We start from the raw sequence: 22,894 nt of genomic DNA on the forward strand, positions 1-22,894 counted from the left end.
AGGGTTTTTTAAATTTAAGAGTGATCCTAATGAAGGAACTTTCATTTCCTCCTTAGCAGTCTAATCAACAAATATGGTGAGTAACAACTCACTCCTTCCCACAATCATGATTCTCTTTCAATCTCTTTCCAGGGTTTTACTGATATTTTGCTCGAAAGGGTCATGCATGGCGGAGCCAACATTACAGGATTCCAGATTGTCAACAATGAAAACCCTATGGTTCAGCAGTTCATACAGCGCTGGGTGAGACTGGATGAAAGGGAATTCCCTGAAGCCAAGAATGCGCCACTAAAGGTAATGTTCCATGGCATGTAGAAACCTTGGGCCAGCTTTTTAAAGCATCTCAGTATGGTCTTTATATATTTACAGCAATCATGTGATCAAGTAGTCTTCCCTCAAAACTGTTTCAAGGATGCTAAAATAAAACCGCAGGTTGATGCTATTGAATTTGAAAACAAAACTCCCAAATAAAAAAGCTATTAAGAAAGAGGTCTTTTAAAACCCAGTATTGGGGAATGTTAACTTAATATTTTAATAAATTTCATCATAATATGCTCATAATAACTTACAGTATTACAAGAACCTGAGTTGAACAAAAGATGGGGGCAGTGGAAATAGCTAAGGGAGATTGATAGTCTGAAACAGAAAATTAGATTTTACGTTATTTATGTGATTGCTTTATGTTATTAAGTTTCATGAATTTCAGTACACCCCAGTGAATTAGGCTCTAATACAAAGTGTGAGTTGCCTATACATATATTGGACAGAATTTTTTTTTTCTGCCTGCAAAACTATCTTTAAAAATAATTAGATTGTCTAAGTTGCTCATTTTCATGAAATAAAGACAGGAATATTAAAAGTAGAAGTCAGGCTTAAAGTGCACATTTTTTCATATGTATTCCCCTATTGCTAAAAATACTACTTCTTAAAAATCAGGAATTAATACAGACAAATTAGGGGAAAGTTATTTATGTTACACAAAAGATCCTTCAAATGTATTTTTTTAAGTAACCATTCCCTCAATACATTAATTCAAGTATGAAATGAAATTGAAATTTTTCCTCCTTAATATAATGAAAGTACGTATGTACTATAGCTGTGGGACTCTTATGATCAAGACAAGGGGTCAAAGTAGAGTCAAGACCCTTCCCAAAAAAAGGAAAGGGTAGGGGAAATATCCTCTCTCACGGTTTCAAGATACCCATATCCACATCCTCCCTGGCAAGAACAGAAGGGAGAACAGAAGATCCAGTCAAGATGGCACAATAGGTAAATGCTGAGCTTATCTCCTGTCATGACCACATAAAAATTACAACTAAACTACAGAAAAACCATTATTGAGAATTTCCTGAAGTCTAGTACAACCAAAGCCTTACAACTAAGGTCATGCAGAAGAAGCCACCTCAAGACTGATAGGAGGGGTAGAGACATGGAACAGGCTAGTCCCACACCCACATGTGACCATTGAAAATCGAGAGCGCTATCTCAGCTTTGGAGGCCTCCCACCCTGGAGGAGTGAGGAGTCCCAGCCTCACACAAGGCTCTCTAGCCCACATATCCAGGCCTAGGGAGAGAAGTCCCCATAACTTCTGGCTGTGAAAACCAGCAGAGATTGTGGCTGAGTGAGACTAGAATGGCTGCAGTTCCAAGTGCTCCTCTTAATGGGCCCACACACAACCTTACTCACTGATGGACTCACTCACTCTGAGCTCCAGCACTGCAGCAGCAGCTGGAGAGGCACCAGGAACATATGGGGAGAAACTGAATTGTCTGATTGTGGATGAGGGATGAAGGGGCAATTTTCTCCTGGATAAAGGAGGCAGTGGAAACCATTGTTTCTTTATTTTGCTTTCATCTCTCCTGGCATGCAGACGCAGGTGACCATGATATCTAAGTCTCCATCAACCTGGCTAATATGGTCCGTTCACTCTGATTCCCTGAGACCTCACCCCACCCAAATGTTGGGCCCACACAATCCAGTTCTAGTGCCTTTTCTGAATAAATACCTGCCTTTTCTCATGCTGCAGAATTTCCTAAAATCTCTCAAAATTTCACAAAACCTAAACAAGCAGCACCTGACTTTAGCATGTCCCATACCTCTGGCTGAGCACCCCTAAGCCAAGCATTAGTAACAGCTGTCCTTGGTTCATGGCTTGGCCTCTCAAGGCACCTCCAAGCCCAGAGCAGGCAGTGGCCAACTGCAGATTGCTTTGTAGTTCATTGCAGGTGGCCCTGGGCAGGGCACATTCTTCGGCTGAACTTGGGCTGTTGTAGGGCCTCTCACAGGAGGCCCAAAGGCTGGCATGCCTAGTGGTCAACTTTGGAACAGACAGAATCACCCAGCCACCTGCAGGGATGACACTCACAAAGGGCACACTGGGCAGGCACTGGAGCCCTGCTAAAGTGAATTGTGCTCTGTAGGGTCAACCCATGCACCACAACTCCTCCACTGCAGTAATTGCCAGTCTTCACAACAATTAAGCCTGACAATCAATTCCTCCCATTCATGTGCAAACAGCAACCAAGTCTCAAGTACAACAGGAAGGCATACACAACTCACAAAATGGACACACCTGGAGTACCTGGATCAGGTGACAAGGGAAATTGCCCCACTGAACACTATAGCATACCTACTATATAAGGCCACTCTACTAAGACCTGGGGACATAGCAGCCTTACCTAATACATAGAAACAAACACAGGGAGGCAGCCAAAATGGAAAGACAAAGAAACATGTCCCAAATAAAAGAACAGAACAAAGCTTGAAAAAAAGAATTAAACAAAATAGAGACAAGCAATCTACCAGATGCAGAGTTCAAAATAGTGGTTATAAGGATGTTCAATGATCTCAGGGAAAACTTCAACAAAGAGATAGAAAACATAAAAATGAAGATGGAAAACATGAAAAAGAACCAGTCAGAAATAAAGAATACAATAACTGAAATGAAGAATACATTAGAGGGAATCAAAAGTAGATTAGATGAAGCAGAGGACTGAGTTTGTGATTTGGAAGATAAAGTAGCAGAAAACATCCAATCCAAAAGAAAAAAGAATGCAAAAAATTAAGAACATTTTAAGGTGCCTCTGAGACAATATCAAGTATACCAATATTCACATCATAGGGGTACCAGAAGCAGAAGAGAGAGAACAATTTAAAACCTATTTGAAGACATAATTACAGAAAAGTTCCCTAACCTTGTGCAGGAAACAGATATACAACCCTAGAAGGCACAGAGAGTCTTAAACAAGATGAACCCAAAAAGTTCCACACCAAGATACATCAAAATTAAAATGTCAAAAGTTAGAGAAAGAGAGAATCTTAAAAGCAGGAAGAGGAAAGCAGTTAGTTGCCTATAAGGGAGCTCTCACAAGACTGTCAGCTGATTTCTCAACAGAAAATTGCAGGCAAGGAGAGATTAAGACGAAATATTCAAAGTGATGAAAAGCAAGGATTTACAACCTAGATTACATGGCAAAGCTATCATTTAGAATTGTAGAACAGATAAATACCTTCACAAACAATAAAAGGCAAAAGGATTTTACCATCACCAAGCCAGAATTACAAGGAATCTTTAAAAGAAAAATAAATTTAAAATATGTATAATAAACTACAAATAACTACATATCTATCAATAGTTATTATAAAGACAACTTGTCCAAGATGGTGGATTAGATAAATGCTATGCCTACTGCATTCCAGGATCACAACAAAATTACAAATAAATTATAGAACAATCCACCTCAAGAATCATCTGAACACTAGTGGAGCAGAACCCCTATAAGTAAGGATATATAGAAGAGGTCACATTGAGACTGGTAGGAGGGACTGAAACATGAAATGAGCTGACCCCAAACCCACAGATAGTAGTTGAACACTGGGAGGACACCTCGGTGGCAGAGGTTTCCCCTGAAGAGGGAAGGCTCCCAGTCCCATTCCAGGTTCCCCAGCCCTTGGGTCCTCTGCTGGGAAGAGGAGGTCCCATGGCATCTGGCAGTGAAAATCAGCAACGATTCTCTCTGCCCTTCCTGGTGGAGTAGAGGGCAGCTGAAAACCCAGATGTCCTCTTGTATAGTCAGCACATGGACTCAATCGCTGTGTGCACTCACCTGGTCACTGGTGGAGGGGTGCAAGCTTGGGAAGCCCAGGGACGTGTAGGGAAGGACTGAGTTGTGTGGCTTCCGGGAGGGAATTGGAGGAACGTGAGCCATTGTTATCCCTTTGTGGAGCCTGACAAATATGTGGCCTACAAGAAGGTGCTATCGGGTCTTCCGGAAAAATGGCGGCATGAGGTGAGCCTATGTAAAGCTCCGCCGGAATTTACAAAGAATCGAACAACAAAAACTCCACAAAGGACTCCCTGCACAGCAGACAGGCAACATGAAGAGGCCCACTACCCACTAAAATCACCTACAGGTGGGAGATTCGCGCGAGTGGAGGGAGGAGGAGGAAAGGGAGAAGCGCGCGGAGACGGAGCCGCGCGGGCGCAGGACTCAGACCTAGCTCAGTGCACCGAACTCGCTGCTTCCCGGAACTACCGCAGCTGGGGGAGATCGGACTGCTAGGGCTCCGCCAGGGCTCCACAGGGCTGAGGGGACAGCATATAACACGGCTGAAACCAACGCTCACGGCAGAGACATCGGAGAAAAGACTGAGGGAAAAAGGCTGAAAACGGAGGTTTAAGCCCCCACTGCCGAGCAGAGAACGGAGCCTTAGGCACTGAGACTAGCCGCCCCCTCCCTCCCCTCCCAGAGCTCGCCCCGCCCCCACCTGCCCGGTGCTAGAAGCGAAACAGTAGCAGTGTCAGATCAAAACAACAGAAAATTTGCTGTTTTGAGATCTGTGGACCGCAAATACAAATTCACAGCCCAACTAGTTCCAGCAAAGGGGAGAGAGCAGTGGAAGCAGGACCGCTTGTGGTGGTGGTCGCCGCCATTGCTCTGGGCCACCTCTCACAACTCACCCCGCCCCTGACCCCACCTATCTGGGCGGATCCCTGCAGGAGTAAACAGAACTGCTGAAATATACGGGCTCTGAATCAGCAGCTGGAAGAGCTTTCGAACATCAAAAGCTCTCCGCATACCCACCGGGACACTGCGCCCTGTGACCTAGACGAACTATTAACAGAGGAGAAGCCCGTCTCCCAGGGAATCCCCCCTTTGCGTGAGAAGTTGGAATAGTGCAGAGAAAACATAGCATTACTGTGTGGGAGAAGAAAAATAAGTTGCAGTTGGAGAAATAATAAAACATTCTACCAACAAGTACTGGCAAACAAAAGAAAGACCGCTTTCTATCAACCTGTTGCAGAAGTCACTCCTGTAGATGTCTAGGAAGAGAAATAGTAAACCAGTAATCACCATGAATAACCAAGGCAACAAGATAGCTCAGAAAGAAAGTGATAAATCTCCAGAGAAGACACTTAAAGATACAGAAATATGTGACTTAAATGACAGAGAATTCAAGATTGCGGTTCTGAAAAAACTCAACGAGATACAAGAAAACACAGATAGGCAGTTAAAGAAACTCAGAAACTCAATCAAAGAACAGCATGAGCATTTTACGAAAGAGATTGAAATCTTAAAAATGAACCAAATAGAATTTCTGGAGATTAAGAACTCAATAGAAGAAATTAAGAATGAAATAACCAGCTTAGGTAGTAGAGTTGACCAGATGGAGGAAAGAATCAGTGACATCGAAGATAGAAACCTGGAAATGACACAAATTGAAGAAGAAAGAGACTTGAGACTTAAAAGAAATGAAAGAACTCTACAAGAACTTTCTGACTCCATCAGAAAGAGCAATATAAGAATAATGGGCATACCAGAAGGAGAAGAAAGAGAGAAGGGAACAGAGAATATATTCAAACAAATTGTCGATGAGAACTTCCCAAATTTGTGGACAGAACTGGACCCTCGAATCCAAGAAGCAAATAGAACACCTAGTTACCTCAATCCCAACAGACCTTCTCCAAGGCACATTGTATTGAAGCTGTCTAAAATCAACGACAAAGAAAGAATCCTCAAGGCAGCCAGGGAAAGAAGACGGTAACTTACAAAGGAAAGCCCATTAGATTATCATCAGATTTTTCAGCAGAAACTCTACAAGCCAGGAGGGAGTGGAACCAAATATTCAAACTATTGAAAGAGAGAAACCATGAGCCAAGAATAATATATCCAGCAAAGATATCCTTTAGATATGAAGGAGGAATAAAGACCTTTCCAGACATACAGAAGCTGAGGGAATTTTCTAATACACGACCTGCACTACAAGAAATACTAAAGGAGGCTATTCGACCACCATCAACAGGGACAATTTGTGGCAACCAAAACTCAAAAAGGGGAGAGTAAAGGCCTGAACCGAATATGGGAATGGAGAAAGTAAGCGTGCTGAAGAAAATGGAATACTCTAAATATCAAACTTTCTTTTACATAAACTTAAGGGTAACCACTCAAAATAAATCCAGAATTGAAATATATACTGAAATAAAAGAAGAAACAGAGGGAAACATCATAGAATACCACCACACAGAAATAATAGACAACAACAAAAAGGCAAAGAAACAATGGAGACACAGCCTTACCAGAAAACTAAAGATAGAATGACAGGAAATCCTCACATATCAATAATCACCCTAAATGTAAATGGACTGAACTCACCAATAAAAGGCACAGAGTAGCAGATTGGATCAAAAAACTAAACCCAACCATATGCTGTCTCCAAGAGACACATCTCAGCTACAAGGACAAGCATAGACTCAAAGTGAAAGGGTGGAAATTGACACTCCAAGCAAATGGTACCCAGAGAAAATCAGGTGTAGCCATAATGATATCAGATGAAACAGACTTCAAGGTGAAAAAGATAACAAGAGACAAAGATGGACATTTCATAATGGTGAAGGGACTGTACAACAAGAAGACATAACAGTCATCAATATTTATGCCCCCAATCAGGGAGCACAAATACACCAAGCAACTACTAACAGAACTAAAGGGAGAAATTGACCAAAACACAATTATACTAGGGGACTTAAATACATCATTGACAGCTATGGATAGATCATCCAAACAGAAAATAAATAACGAAATAGTAGCCCTAAATGACACATTAGATGAAATGGACATAATTGACATTTATAGAGCACTTCATCCTAAAACATCAGACTATACATTCTTTTCTAGTGTACATGGAACATTCTCAAGGATAGACCATATATTGGGACATAAAATCAGTCTCAACAAATTTAAGAAGATTGAAATCATACCATGCATATTCTCTGATCACAAGGCTTTGAAATTGGATATCAACTGTAAAAAGAAAGCGGAAAAACACAAATACATGGAGATTAAACAACATACTTTTAAAGAAGGACTGGGTCAAAGAAGAAATTAGAGGAGAGATCAAAAGATACATAGAAACAAATGACAATGAAAATACATCCTACCAAAATTTTTGGGATGCAGCGAAAGCAGTTTTAAGAGGGAAATTTATCTCATTACAGGCCTATCTCAAGAAACAAGAAAACTCCCAAATAAATAACCTCATGTTACACCTTAAAGAACTAGAAAAAGAAGAACAAGTAAAACCCAAGGTCAGCAGAAGAAAGGAAATAACAAAAATTAGAGCAGAACTAAATGAAATAGAGAACAAAAAGACAATAGAAAAAATTAATATGACAAAGAGCTGGTTCTTTGAAAAGATTAACAAAATTGACAAACCCTTGGCTAGACTTACTAAGATGAAAAGAGAGAAGACACTGATTAACAAAATCAGAAACGTAAAAGGGAAGTTATCACGGACACCACAGAAATACAAAGGATCATCCAAGAATACTATGAAGGACTATATGCCACCAAATTCAACAACCTAGAAGAAATGGACAAGTTCTTAGAAACATATAGCCTTCCAAGGCTGAACCATGAAGAACTGGAAAATCTAAACAGACCGATCACCAGTAACGAAATTGAATCAGTCATCCAAAACCTTCCCAAAAGCAAAAGTCCGGGACCAGATGGCTTCACTAGTGAATTCTACCAAACCTTCAAAGAGGATCTAATACCAATTCTGCACAAACTCTTCCAAAAAATTGAAGAAGAGACAGTACTCCCTAACTCATTCTATGAGGCCAACATTACCCTGATACCAAAACCTGGTAAGGATCACACAAAAAAAGAAAACTACAGACCAATATCTCTAATGAATACCGATGCAAAAATCCTAAATAAAATTCTAGCAAATCGAATACAACAATGCATTAAAAAGATTATTCATCACGACCAAGTGGGGTTCATCCCGGGGCACAAGGATGGTTCAACATCGCAAATCCATCAATGTGATACATCACATAAACAAAATAAAGGACAAAAATCATATGATTATATCAATTGATGCAGAAAAAGCATTTGACAAGATACAACATCCATTTATGATTAAAACACTTAATAAAATGGGTATAGAAGGAAAATACCTTAACATAATAAAGGCCATATATGACAAGCCCTCTGCTAATCTCATAATTAATGGAGAAAACTGAAGCCCTTTGCTCTACGTTCAGGAACACGACAGGATGTCCCCTATCACCTCTGCTTTTCAACATAGTGTTGGAAGTCCTTGCCAGAGCAATCAGGCAAGAGAAAGAAATAAAAGGCATCCAAATTGGGAATGAAGAAGTTAAATTATCACTCTTTGCAGATGACATGATGCTATATATAGAAAACCCTAAAGACTCCACCAAAAAGCTATTAGAAACAATCAACGAATACAGTAAAGTTGCGGCTACAAAATCAACGCACAAAAGTCCATTGCCTTCCTATATACTAACAATGAAATCTCAGAAAAGAAATACAAAAAACAATTCCTTTTGCAATTGCAGCAAAAAGAATAAAATACCTAGGAATAAACTTAACCAAGGATGTGAAAGACCTATATGCTGAAAACTATAAGACATTTTTGAAAGAAATTGAAGAAGACACAAAGAAATGGAAAGACATTCCGTGCTCATGGATTGGAAGAATCAACATAGTTAAAATGGCCATATTACCCAAAGCAATATACAGATTCAATGCAATCCCCATCAAAATCCCAATGGCATATTTTAAAGAAATAGAACAAAAAGTCATCAGATTTGTTTGGAACCACAAAAGACCCCGAATAGCCAAAGCAATCTTAAGGAAAAAGAACAATAATGGAGGTATCACACTTCCTGACTTTGGCTTGTACTACAGGGCTACAATAATCAAAACAGCATGGTATTGGCAGAAAAACAGACACATAGACCAATGGAATAGAATTGAGAACCCAGAAATAAAACCACATAAATATGGACAGATAATTTTGACAAAGAAGCTAAAAACATACAATGGAGCAAAGACAGCCTCTTCAATAAATGGTGCTGGGAGAATTGGATAGCCACGTGCAAAAGAATGAAACTGGACTGCTATTTGTCACCATGTACCAAAGTTAATTCAAAATGGATCAAAGACTTAAGCATAAGACCTGACACAATAAACTGCATAGAAGAAAACATAGGTACTAAACTTATGGACCTTGGGTTCAAAGAGCATTTTATGAACTTGACTCCAAAGGCAATGGAAGTAAAAGCTAAAATAAACGAATGGGACTATATGAAACTTAAAAGCTTCTGCACAGCAAAAGAAACCATTGACAAAATAAAGAGGCCACCAACTGAATGGGAGAAGATTTTTGCAAACAGTGCCTCCGATAAGGGGCTAGTATCCAGAATATACAAGGAACTCATGCAACTCAACAACAAAAAAACAAACAACCCAATTGAAAAATGGGCAGAGGACTTGAAGAGACATTTCTCCAAAGAGGACATACAAATGGCAAATAGACATATGAAAAAATGCTCAACATCACTAATCATCAGAGAAATGCAAATCAAAACCACAATGAGATATCACCTCACCCCAGTCAGAATGGCTATCATCAACAAGACAAATAATAACAAATGTTGGAGAGGCTGTGGAGAAAAAGGAACCCTCATACACTGTTGGTGGGAATGCAGACTGGTGCAGCCGTTATGGAAGGCAGTGTGGAGGTTCCTCAAAGAATTACGAATAGAATTGCCATATGACCCAGCAATCCCTCTTCTGGGTATCTACCCAAAAAATCTGAAAACATTTAGAGATAAAGACACGTGTGCTCCAATGTTCATTGCAGCTTTGTTTACGGTGGCCAAGACATGGAAACAACCAAAATGTCCTTCGATAGATGAATGGATAAAGAAGTTGTGGTATATATACACAATGGAATACTATTCGGCAGTAAGAAAAGATGATATAGGAACATTTGTGACAACATGGATGGATCTTGAGAGAGTAATGCTGAGCGAAACAAGTCAGACAGAAAAAGCAGAGAACCATGTGATTTCACTGATATGTGGTATATAAACCAAAAACAACAAAAGAACAAGACAAACAAATGAGAAACAGAAACTCATAGCCACAGACAATAGTTTAGTGGTTGCCAGAGGGTAACGGGGGGGGTGGGGGTGGGAGATGAGGGTAAGGGGGATCGAATATATGGTGATGGAAGGAGAACTGACTCTGGGTGATGAACACACAATGGGATTTATAGATGATGTAATACAGAATTGTACACCTGAAATCTATGTAATTTTACTAACAATTGTCACCCCAATAAATTTAATTAAAGAAAAAAAAAAAAAAAAAAGAAGGTGCTATCACATTGGTCAGTGGAAACTGTGTGTGCGCACCAACTTGGTGATGCCCTAGGTCCCTGCCCCCCACACAGCTGGTGCTACATCACCCAGAAAACTCTTGTTGGATTCCTGGCCCCACCCTACAGGCTGCAGAAGTCTCTTAGCAATGGGTGGACAGCCTGCATTAGCCCGGGAAACATTTGCTTGTGGGCAGTAACTCAAGACCTGTGCTGCAGCATCTCTAGGGCAGCCCTTGGGAACCTACGGGCCTGAAGCAAGCAGGGATTGGCTGTTGTGTTCTCAGGGTACTTTTGAGGGGTGGTCATGGGCCTAGCACCAGTGTGGGAGCCAGGACTGCATTGACTTTGTAGAAATCATTAACCAAAATCCTGAGCTCCCTGGAACACCACCCCACATACCTAGAGCTGCATTACCAGGGGCTCTCTGGGCACCTGGGTGACCAGCCCCACCCCACAATCTGCAAAAACCTTTTACAGAAGCAGATGGTCTGCGAAGGCCCAGAGAGATTTTGGTGGTTGACAGTGACCCAAAACCTGCACCGCAGCCACTCTTGGGCAGCTCTTGGTAACTTGCAAGCCTGAGACAAACGGTGGCTATCTGTGGTGTTCTAAGGTCATTGTGCAAAGTGGTTACAGGCCAGGTGTTGCCCTAAGGTGAGCAGTGACTGCCTGCAGTGATCTTCAGGCACTGTGCAAAGGGGTCACAGGCTGGGCACTGGCATAAGAACTGAATCTACATTAACTTTGTAAAAACCACAGGCCACATCTCGTAACATCCTACGAATCCATCCTGCCCAGCAACTGCTGTATCGTTGAGGGCACTCTGATCCAGATCGCGCACTTAAGGGGACTCTTTCTATGCCTGGGCCTTACAGGCAGCTGGAGGGTAGCAATAGGCCTAGGGGGCCCTGGACCTTTCTCTAAGCTGTCTCAGGCCCACATTTGGTGGCAGCCACACTCGGTTCACAGCGAGGCCACCCCATCATGCCTCCAGGTCCACTACAGGCAGCAGCCAACCACATGTAGCTTTGTGGCTCCTACCAGGTAGCCACAAGCTGGTAACAGGCAAGGCTGAAATTGGCCTGCATGGGAAACCCTCTCAAGAGTCATGAGAATAAACACACCAAGTGGCCAACTTCAGACCACACCAGAGCACTACCTGGTTAGCCCCACAAGTGGCGTCTCAACAGACACCAGAGCCTGTGGGAGTGAATCCTCCTCTGAAGGGTCAGTCCCCACACAGCAGCTCATACACTGAGGTTATCGGCAATCCTCGCAGTCAGTAAGCCTGGAGGTCAATCCCACTCACTGACTCACCAAGAGCAATCAAGGCTAAACTACAAAAGGAGAACACACACAATACAAGGGACACCTCTGGAACACACGCACAGGACATTAGGGAAACTGCACAATTTGACTACACAGAACAATACTACATAAGGCTACTCAGAAAAGACTGAGAGACATAGGAGACATCTACCTAATACATAGAAGCAAACAGAGCAGGAGCCAGAATGAGGAAACAAAAAAAATGTCCCAAATAAAAGAACAAGAGAAACCTTCAGAAATAGCACTAAATGACATGAAGGCAACCAACCTATGAGAGACAGAGTTTAAAACACTGATTATAAAAATGCTTAATCATCTTCTTGAGATGAAATTATAGAAATGGCAGCATGAGGTGAGCCTCTTGAAATCTCCCCTGGAATTTACAAAAAAATTGAATAACTATGATTTCACAAAAGACTCCCAGCACAGCAGACAGGTAAAACTAAGAGTTGTGCAACTCAAAGAATCTAAAGGTGGGAAAATTGGGCTAGCAGGGGAGGAGGGAAGTGGGAAGTGTGGAGACACAGGCCGCCTGGGCGCAGGACACAGACCAAGCTCAGAGCTCAGAGCTCCCTGCATTCCAGAGCTACTGCAGTCATGGGAGAGGGAAGAATTCGGAATGCTAGTGCTCCTCTTATGGCCCACATTCACACCTGAGAGATCAGCAGGTAATACAGCTGAACCCAATGCTCACTGCAGAGACCTCAAAGCAAAGACTGAGCGAAGATGGGTGAAAACAGCGGTTTAAGCCATCACTGCTGAGCAGAGGACAGAAGGCATAGGAGTGGAGCCTAGCCACCCTCTCCCCACCCTCCCAGGGCTCACCCCACCCCCACCTGCTGAGTGCTAGAAGCAGAACAATAGCAGTGTCAGATCCAAAGAACAGAATATTTCCAGTTCTGAGAACTGTGGCCAGCAGACACAGACTCTCAGCCCAAATAGTTTCAGAAAAGGGGAGGAATCCTTGGGTGCAGGAAGGACTGTGCTGGTGGTTGCCACCATTGCTATGGACCAACACACACAACCCACCTGCCCCCCAGCCCTGCCTATCTAGGCGGATCCCTACAGAGGTAAAAAGAGCCACTGAAACACACTGTGCCTGAATCTGGTGCAGAAAGAGCTTTGGAACTTCAGACGATTTCCACACCCACCAACGAAGGCGGTGCCCTGAGAACCAGGCAATCTGCTCACAGAGGAGAAGACTGCCTTCCAGGGAATTACCCCATTGTGTGAGAAGCTGAAGCAATGCAGAGAAAATATAAAACTACAGCGTGAGAGAGAATTAAAGGCTGCAGTTGGAAAGAAAATAAAGCATTCTACCAATACCTACTGGAAAGCAAAGGAAAGACCTCTTCTTACCAACGTGTTGCAGAACCCACTCCTGTAGATGTCTCAGAAGAGAAATAATAATTCACTAATTGCCATAAATAACTAAGGTAAAAAGGCAGCTTAGAAAGAAAATAAAGTCTCCAGAAAATGAACTTAAAGAAATGGAAATATGTAATTTAAAGAACAGAATTCAAGACTGGTTCAGAAAAAACTCAACGAGATGCAAGAAACCATAGACAAGCAGTTTAATGAACTCAGAAACACAAAGAACAAAATGAACACTTTACCAAAAACATAGAAAAAAAAATTTTTTTAAAAAGCACCAAATAGAATTTCTGGAGACTAAGAACTCAATAAAGGAATGAAGAATGAAATAGCCAGCTCAGGTAATAGAGCTGACCAGATGGATGAAAGAATCAGTGACATCGAAGATAGAAATCTGGAAATGACACAGACAGAAGAAGAGAGAGACTTGACAGTTAAAAGAAATGAAATAACTCAACAGGAACTTTCTTACTCCATCAGAAAGAACAATAAAAAAATAATGGGCACACCAGAAGGAAAAGAAATGGAGAAGGGAACAGAGTGTATATTCAATCAACAGAACTTCACAAACTTGTGGAAAGAACTGGATCCTCGAATCCAAGAAGCAAATTGAACACCTAATTACCTCAATCCCAACAAGCCTTCTCCAAGGAACATCGTTTTGAAGCTGTCAAAAATCAATGACACACAATGGGATTTATAGATGATGTAATACAGAATTGCACACCTGAAATCTATGTAATTTTACTAACAATTGTCACCCCAATAAATTGAATAAAATAAAATTTTAAAAAAATCAATCACAAAGAAAGAATCCTCAAGGCAGCCAGGGAAAAGAAGATGATAACCTATAAAGGAAAGCCCTATAAGCCAGGAAGGAGTGGAAATTCTACAAGCCAGGAGGGAGTGGACTCAAATATTCAAACTATTGAAAGAGATAAATTTGAGCCAAAAATAATATATCCGGGAAAGATATCCTTCAGATATGAAGGAGTAAAAAAGACCTTTCCAGATATACAGAACCTGAGGGAATTCTCCAACAAATGACCTGCACTACAAGAAATACTGAACGAGGCTATTTTACGATCATAAATTGAGATACTTTGTGACTAAAAAAATTAAGAGGGGTGAGAGTAAAGGTCTGAACTGTCATAAGGAAATGGAGAAAGTAAGCATGCTGAAGAAAATGGAATACTCTAAATATCAAACATTCTTTTACATAAACTTAATGGTAACCACTCAAAAAAAATCCAGAAATGAAAGATATAACATAATAAAAGAAGAAACTGTAGGAAAAATCATAGAATACCACCACATTGAAATAATAGACAGCAACAAAAAGGCAAAGGAACAATGGAGGCACCGTCCTACCAGAAAACCAGAGATAGATGATAGGAAATCCTCACATATCAATAATCACCCTAAATGTAAATGGACTGAATTCACCAATAAAAAGACACAGAGTAGCAGATTGGATCAAAACACTAAACCCAACCATATGCTGCCTCCAAGAGACACATCTTAGCTACAAGTACAAACATAGACTCAAAGTGAAAGGATGGAAATTGAGACTCCAAGCAAATGGCATTCAGAGAAAAGCAGCTGTATCCCTACTGATATCAGATGCAACAGACTTCAGGATAAAAAAAGTAACAAGGGACAAATTTGGATATTTCATCATGATAAAGGGGACTATAAAACAAGAAGACATAAGAATCATCAATATATATGCCCCCAATCAGGGAGCACCAAAATATATCAAGCAACTACTAACAGAACTAAAGGGAGAAATTGACTAAAACACAATTATAGTAGCAGACCTAAATACATCATTGACAGCTATAGATAGAGCATCCAAACAGAAAATAAATGAGGAAATATCAGCCCTAAATGACACATTAGATATAATGGATTTAATTGACATTTATAGAGCACTTCATCCTAGAACATCAGACTATATATTTTTTTCTAGTGTACATGGAACATTCTCAAAGATAGACCATATATTGGGATATAAAACTACCCTCTGCAAATTTAACAATATTGAAATCATACCACGCATAGTCTTGGATCACAAGGCTTTGAAATTGGATATCAACTGCAAAAAGAAAGCAGGAAAAGCCACAAATATGTGGAGATTAACAACATACTTTTAAAGAACGACCAGGTCAAAGAAGAAATAAAAGGAGAGATCAAAAGTTACATAGAAATAAATGACAATGAAAATACATCCTATCAAAATTATTGGGATGCAGCAAAAGCAGTAAGAAGAGGAAAATTTATATCACTAAAGGCCTATCACAAGAAACAAGAAAAATCCCAGATAAATAACCTCACGTTACACCTTAAAGAACTAGAAAAAGAAGAACAAGTGAAACCCAAAGTCAGCAGAAGGAAGGAAATAATAAAAATCAGAATTAGAGAACAAAATGACAATCGAAAAAAATAATGCGACAAAGAGCTGGTTCTTTGAAAAGCTTAATAAAATTGACAAACCCTTGTCTACACTCACTAACATAAAAAAAGTAAGACACAAATAAACAAAATCAGAAATGAAAGAGGGGAAGTTACCATAGATGCCACAGAAATACAAAGGATCATCCAAGAATACTATGAAGGACTATATGCCACCAAATTCAATAACCTAGAAGAAATGGACGAGTTCTCAGAAACATATACCCTTCCTAGGCTGAATCACGAAGAATTGGAAAATATAAATAGACCTATCACCAGTAAGGAAATTGAATCAATCATCTGAAACCTTCCCAAAAGCAAAAGTCTGGGAGCAGATGGCCTCTCTAGTAAATTCCACCAAGCATTCAAAGAGGATCTAACACCTGTCCTACTCAAACTCTTCCAAAAAATTGAGGAAGAGACAATACACTATAACTCATTTTATGAGCCAACATTACTCTGATACAAAAAGTTAATAAGGATAACAGAAATAAAGGAAACTAGAGACCAATATCTCTGAAGAATACAGATGCAAAAATCCTTTAAAAATTCTAGCAAATCAAATGCAACAATGCATTAAAAACATGATATATTACGACCAAGTGGGGTTCACCCCAGTGGCACAAGGATGCTTCAACATATGCAAATCGATCAATGTGATACACCACATATACTAAGTAAAGGACAAAAATCTTATGATTATATCAATTGATGCAGAGAAAGTGTTTGACAAGATACAACATCCATTTATGATTAAGATACTTAATAAAATGGGTACAGAAGGAAAATACCTTAACATAGTAAAGGCCATATACGACAAATCCTCAGCAACTATCATAATTAATAGTTAAGACCTGAAGCCCTTTGCCCTACGTTCAGAAACATGGCAGGGCTCTCCCCTATCACCTCTGCTTTTCAACATAGTATTGGAAGTCCATGCCAGAGCAATCAGGGAAAAGAAAGAAATAATGGGCATCCAAATTTGGAATGAAGAATTGAAAGTAACTTTTTGCAAATGACATGGTGCTATATATAGATAACCCTAAAGATTTCACCAAAAAGCTATTAGAAACAATAAACAAATACAGTAAAGTTGCCGGCTACAACATCAATATACAAAAGTCCATTGCATTCCTATATACTAACAATAAAATCTCAGAGAAAAAAATTAAAAAAACACAATTCCTTATGCAATCGCAACAAAAGAATAAAATACCTAGGAATAAACTTAACCAAGGTTGTGAAAGACGTATTACTAAGAACTATAAGACATTTTTAAAAGAAATTGAAGTAGACACAAGAAATGGAAAGACATTCCGTGTTAATGGATTGGAAGAATCAACATATTTAAAATGGACATAAAGAAGTTGTGGTATATATACACAATGGAATACTATTCGGCTGTAAGAAAAGATGATATAGGCACATTTGTGACAACATGGATGGATCTTGAGAGTGTAATGCTGAGCGAAATAAGTCAGACAGAAAAAGCAGAGAACCATGCGATTTCATTGATATGTGGTATATAAACCAAAAACAACAGAAGAACAAGACAAACAAATGAGAAACAGAAACTCATAGACACAGACAATAGTTTAGTGGTTGCCAGAGGGTAAGGGGGGTGGGGGGTGGAGGGTGGGAGATGAAGGTAAGGGGGATCAAATATATGGTGATGGAAGGAGAACTGATTCTGGGTAATGAACACACAATGGGATATATAGATGATATAATACAGAACTGTACACCTGAAATCTATGTAATTTTATTAACAGTTGTCACCCCAATAAATTTAATAAAAATAAATAAATAAATAAATAAATAAATAAATAAATAAATGGACATATTACCCAAAGCAATTTACAGGTATAATGCAATCCCCATCAAAATCCAAATGACATTTTTCAAAGAAATTGAACAAACACTGTAATAAATGTTCAGTGAAGTCCACTATTCAGAGGGACTGCAAGGGAGGATAGTTTGAAGCACCATCAGATTTGTATGGAGCAACAAAAGACCCTGAATAGTCAAACCAATCCTAAGAAAAAAGAACAATCCTGGAGGTATCACACTCCCTGACTTCAGCTTGTACTAGTTGGCAACAATCATCAAAACAGTATGATATTGACAGGAAAAACAGACACACAGACCAATGGAATAGAATTGAGAACCCAGAAATAAAACCACATAAATATGGACAGATAATTTTTGACAAAGAAGCTAAAAACATACAATGGAGAAAAGACAGCCTCTTCAATAAATGGTGCTGGGAGAATTGGAAAGCAACGTGCAAAAGAATGCAATTACACTGCTCTCTGTCACCATGTACCAACATTAGTTCAAAATGGATAAGAGACCTAAACATAAGTCCTGATACAATAAACTGCATAGAAGAAAATATGGGTACTAAACTTATGGATCTTGGGTTCAAGTGGATTTTATGAATTTGACTCCAAATGCAAGGGAAGTAAAAGCTAAAATAAATGAATGGGACTATATCAAACTATAAAGCTTCTGCACAGCAAAAGAAACCATCCACAAAATAAAGAGGCAACCAACCAAATGGGAGAAGAGTTTTGCAAACAATGCCTTTTATAAGGGGCTGATACCCAAAATATATAAGGAACTCATACAACTCAACAACAACAACAAAAAAAGAATCCAATTAAAAAATAGGCAAAGGATCTGAATAGACATTTCTGAAAAGAGGACATACAAATGGCCAAGGGAAATGAAAAAAATGCTCAACATCACTAATCATCAGAGAAATGCAGATAAAAACCATAATGAGATTTCACCTCACACCAGTTAGAAGGGCTATCATCAAGACAAATTGTAACAAGTGTTGGAGAGGCTGTGGAGAAAAAGGAACCCTCATACACTGTTGGTGGGAATGCAGATTGGTGCAGCCACTATGGAAGGCAGTGTGGAGGTTCCTCAAAATTTAAGAATAGAATTGCCATATAATCCAGCAATCCCTCTCCTGGGTATCTACCCCAAAAATCTGAAAACATTTATCCATAAAGTTATGTGCTTCAGTGTTCATTGCAGCTTTATTTACAGTGGCCAAGACATGGAAACAACAAAAGTGTCCTTCAATAGATGAATGTTTGAAGAAGTATGGTATATATACACAATGGGAAACTATTCTGCCATAAGAAAAGATGAAATAGTACCATTTGCGACATCATGGATGGATCTTGAGATTATAATGCTAAGTGAAATAAATCTGACAGACAGAGTTGAGAACCATATGATTTCACTGATATGTGGTATTTAAAACTGAAAATAACAAAAGAACAAGACAAACAAATGAAGAAACAAAAACTCATAGAGACAATAGTTACCAGAGGGTAAGGGGCAGGGGGATGTTAAATGAGGGTAAAGGGAATCAAACATATGGTGATGGAAGGAGAACTGACTGGGTGGTGAACACACAATGTGATATATAGATGATGTATTACAGAATTGTACACCTGTAATCTATGTAATTTTACTAACAATTGTCACCCCAATAAACTTTAATTAAAGAAAAAATATCCCGGTGGCTGGATGGTTTAGTTGGTTAGAGCGCTAGCTCTTAACAACAAGGTTGCTGGTTCAATTTCCACATGGGCCAGTGAGCTGCTCCCTACAGAACTAGATTCAAGACAATTAGATGCAGCTGAGCTGCAGGGGTGGGGCGGGGATGAGGTGCGGCCTGATGGCTTAGTTGGTTAGAGCGGGAGCTCTCAACATCAATGTTGTGTGGTCAATTCCTGCATGGGATGATGGGCTGCGCCCCTTGCAACTAAGGATTGAAAACGGTGACTGGACTTGGAGCTGAGCTGCGCCCTCCACAATATTGAAGGAGAATGACGACTTGGAGCTGATGGGCTCTGGAAAAACACACTGTTCCCCAACATTCCCCAATTTAAAAATATTAAAAATTAAAAAAAGAACTGTAACATGAATAAAAGTCATTGTACTGATAAGTTAGTAGTGGTAAAGATGACAATGTATTCACTCCCAATTGTGTTTGGACATACTGTATATAGAGAAAACTCTCCCTATAACATTTGCTTCATTTTTAAAAAATAACAGAATTCTATATTCTACCGGTATTTATAACCCCTGTAAAGTGGGAGACAGCTTATTTTAATCAAATATTCACTCATTTAATGAAAAGGCATCCACCATGTCAAATTGCAGATAATCCAATCCGTTGTATTAAGTGACTGTCCTCATCCCTAATAGAGCATACCTGTATATCCAAGGAATAGAAAGTAAGTGTTCTTGCCTGAAAGAGCTAGCATCATAAAGTACTGCCTGTAAATTTTCAATGGTATCAGTTTTAAAACTCCATAACAATTGTAATTTTCTAAAATTGAAATCCGGGTTTGGTTTTTGCTTCCTCCAGGAAACAAAAACTGATTTATTGCTGGCCAGGGTTCCTAGTTCACCAGAAACGTGGTCCAGACAGAAACGATTAACGTTTCCCTCCAAATTAATTTCAAACTGTCTAACTTAGCTATTTCCATTTTCCCCTAAGTAAATACCAAATCTGAATTTTCTATTACAAACAGCAATAACCGAGTCTTGCTTTAGGATATCCTGTTTCCTCTCCAATCTACATATGCCATCTTTTAACTTCATATGCATTTCTTTCTCTATAAAGGACCTGGCCTTTTAGTAGTCACTCATTCAATACGAAAGACAGTACTGAGAGTAAGAGAGAGAGATTCCCTTGAGCCACATGATCTTAATAATCTTAACATGTGGACACATAAGGGGAGAAGCATTATTCTAGAATGAATCAAAGTCAGGCTTTCCCAGAGAGACCTCTTCATTCAAATAATTAAGAGGATGACTTCTTCGAGGAAGAGGTGGAGATAAATGAAAACGATAAGGAACAAGGCACGTTTTGAGGGCATCATTTGTCATGATATCTTGTTTTCTATACACCCATTGCAGTATACATCTGCACTGACGCACGATGCAATACTGGTCATAGCAGAAGCTTTCCGCTACCTGAGGAGACAGCGAGTGGATGTGTCCCGCAGAGGCAGTGCTGGAGACTGCTTAGCAAATCCTGCTGTGCCCTGGAGTCAAGGAATTGACATTGAGAGAGCTCTGAAAATGGTAACAACCACAATGGATTATTGGGTGGGGGTGGAGCAGCTTATAAAGACACACAAAAAAAGAGACCTCAATCTTGAGAAAAGACATAGTAAAAGGAATGGGATCATAAGGGAGTGGGAGGTATCACATTGTGAGGGGTGTAAATGTCTAACTATTATATTGTTCTGTACACCTGAAACTAATACAAAAAAGACCTATGGTTCTAGCAACAACAAAAAAGGAATAGGATCACACTCAATAGAAGGTCAGAGTATGCAGAAATATGACCAAAGATACTTATTTACCAAAATCTAGAAATCTAAAACTAGAAGGTTCTTCCTTGAAACTTTAAAAATGGCAGATTTAGGGCAAGTGAATATTTAGTTCTGTGCTACAGTGTAGGTAGTAAATTAAACTCAAAAGTTGTGGATTGACATTGTAAATGGCTTCAAAAAATTCAAACTTTCCAGAAATATGTTACTAGGGGGACTGGGATATTTTATAGGAAGCTCCTAACTTCAAGGTGGACATTACAAAGGACATCAAAATCCTCTGGCTCATCACACAAATGATTAGCCTGGATGGACTTTGGAACTAAGTCAGTGTGATAGTATTTCTATTATCAAAAAGAACCTTTATACTATTCTACATGGTTAAATTCAGAAACATGATCCATTTCTAGGCCTACATAAAAGGCTATCGCTAATGCCCCAAAGAAAAAGCTTAAAGTACAAGGACTCAATGGATAGACAGTCAAATAGGTCACTTGTTTTTAGTATTTACAGGGTAGGAGATTACTTAAGGCTTCTTGCAGTGTCCTTTGAACAGGTTCCATTATTTACACTAGGAGCAGGATCACCCATTCATTGCCGCTTTGCAAGCAAGAGCTCTTTCCTGAATATTTTGCTTTATGCTATATGTGCCTGTATGCATTAAAATGAGACTTCAAGAGTACAAGACTCTCTTATTTCTACTTATTTAATTATCCTGATGTTTGGGACATCCAAATTAACAAAGAGATAGGCAATGATAAGATAATTCTGTGCTCAACCCAGCAACAAAGAATTTGTAATGGCCTCATAACATACATCATTTTGTGTAATTTACTATCTTTCAGCTGCCTTAAATTTGCCAAGTTGGAAGCATTCAATCAAAAGGGGTTAGTAGCCCCAGTGTCTTTCCAAGAAAGAGATATGACTCATTCTTCCATCATGTAGATTTTTCTGTCATATGTCAGTTCCCTAGTGAATGCCCTAAGTGTGGTTTACGGAGGTAACACTGTACAATTTTAAAGAGCAGTTAATTAAATTCAACCTTCACAGCAGTTATAAGGTTTGCATTGTCAGGTGAAACATAGTGATGTGTGAAATATAAAAGTCCCCTGCAGTGACTCAAAAGGAGTTTTTATCAACAAAACCTCAAGGGGCAAGTTCTAGCATCTCCAATCGACTCCCCATTCATGAGACAAACAACTATCTTCCCCAAATAGAGAACTGGCTACCAAAGTGAAGGACAAGAAATAAATTTGAATAGAAAAAAATTATATTGATCATATTATTGCACAAATAGTTTTTGTATGTCTAAGTCACTAATAAAATTCAAGCTATAAGCCAAATAAGTAATTTTCCCTGAGTCCTAAATATCAAACTAGCAACCAAATGAATTTGTGTAGTTGACTCTCTTTAATGATCTCTTTCTACAGGCCCATCTCTTCCTATTGCTCCAGAAAGTATCAACACTACTCCAACAGCAGATGTTCCCCTGTAATAAATGCTCAGTAAAAGTCCACTATTCAGAGGGACTGCAAGGGAGGATGGTTTGAAGCACCTAAGGTTTTACTATATTAAAAGAAATCCTATTTTATTTGAGTTAATTAAAAGTGAGAATGGATGATGTTAAAAGCATCCCTCATTGTGACTAACACATAGCTGTTGCTCAATA

The 22,894-nt window shown here is 39.4% G+C and overlaps 1 protein-coding gene across 5 annotated transcripts in view; it reads left to right on the plus strand.

The window, feature by feature from the left end:
• GRIA3 (glutamate ionotropic receptor AMPA type subunit 3) overlaps nucleotides 1-22,894 on the plus strand; it is a 569,577-nt gene that overhangs the window by 373,697 nt on the left and 172,986 nt on the right. For all 5 annotated transcript variants that reach the window (XR_012493554.1, XM_074324305.1, XM_074324304.1 and 2 more), the window contains 2 exons: nucleotides 133-294; nucleotides 20,807-20,974. Coding sequence is in view for 4 of the 5 variants with exons in the window: in XM_074324305.1 (XP_074180406.1) it covers nucleotides 133-294; nucleotides 20,807-20,974 (330 nt within the window). In the remaining variant the exon portion in view is untranslated. The remainder of the gene's footprint in view (nucleotides 1-132; nucleotides 295-20,806; nucleotides 20,975-22,894) is intronic.

The sequence above is a fragment of the Rhinolophus sinicus genome, chromosome X (assembly GCF_036562045.2).
Source record: "Rhinolophus sinicus isolate RSC01 chromosome X, ASM3656204v1, whole genome shotgun sequence".
In the NCBI taxonomy this organism is placed as follows: Eukaryota; Metazoa; Chordata; class Mammalia; order Chiroptera; family Rhinolophidae; genus Rhinolophus; species Rhinolophus sinicus.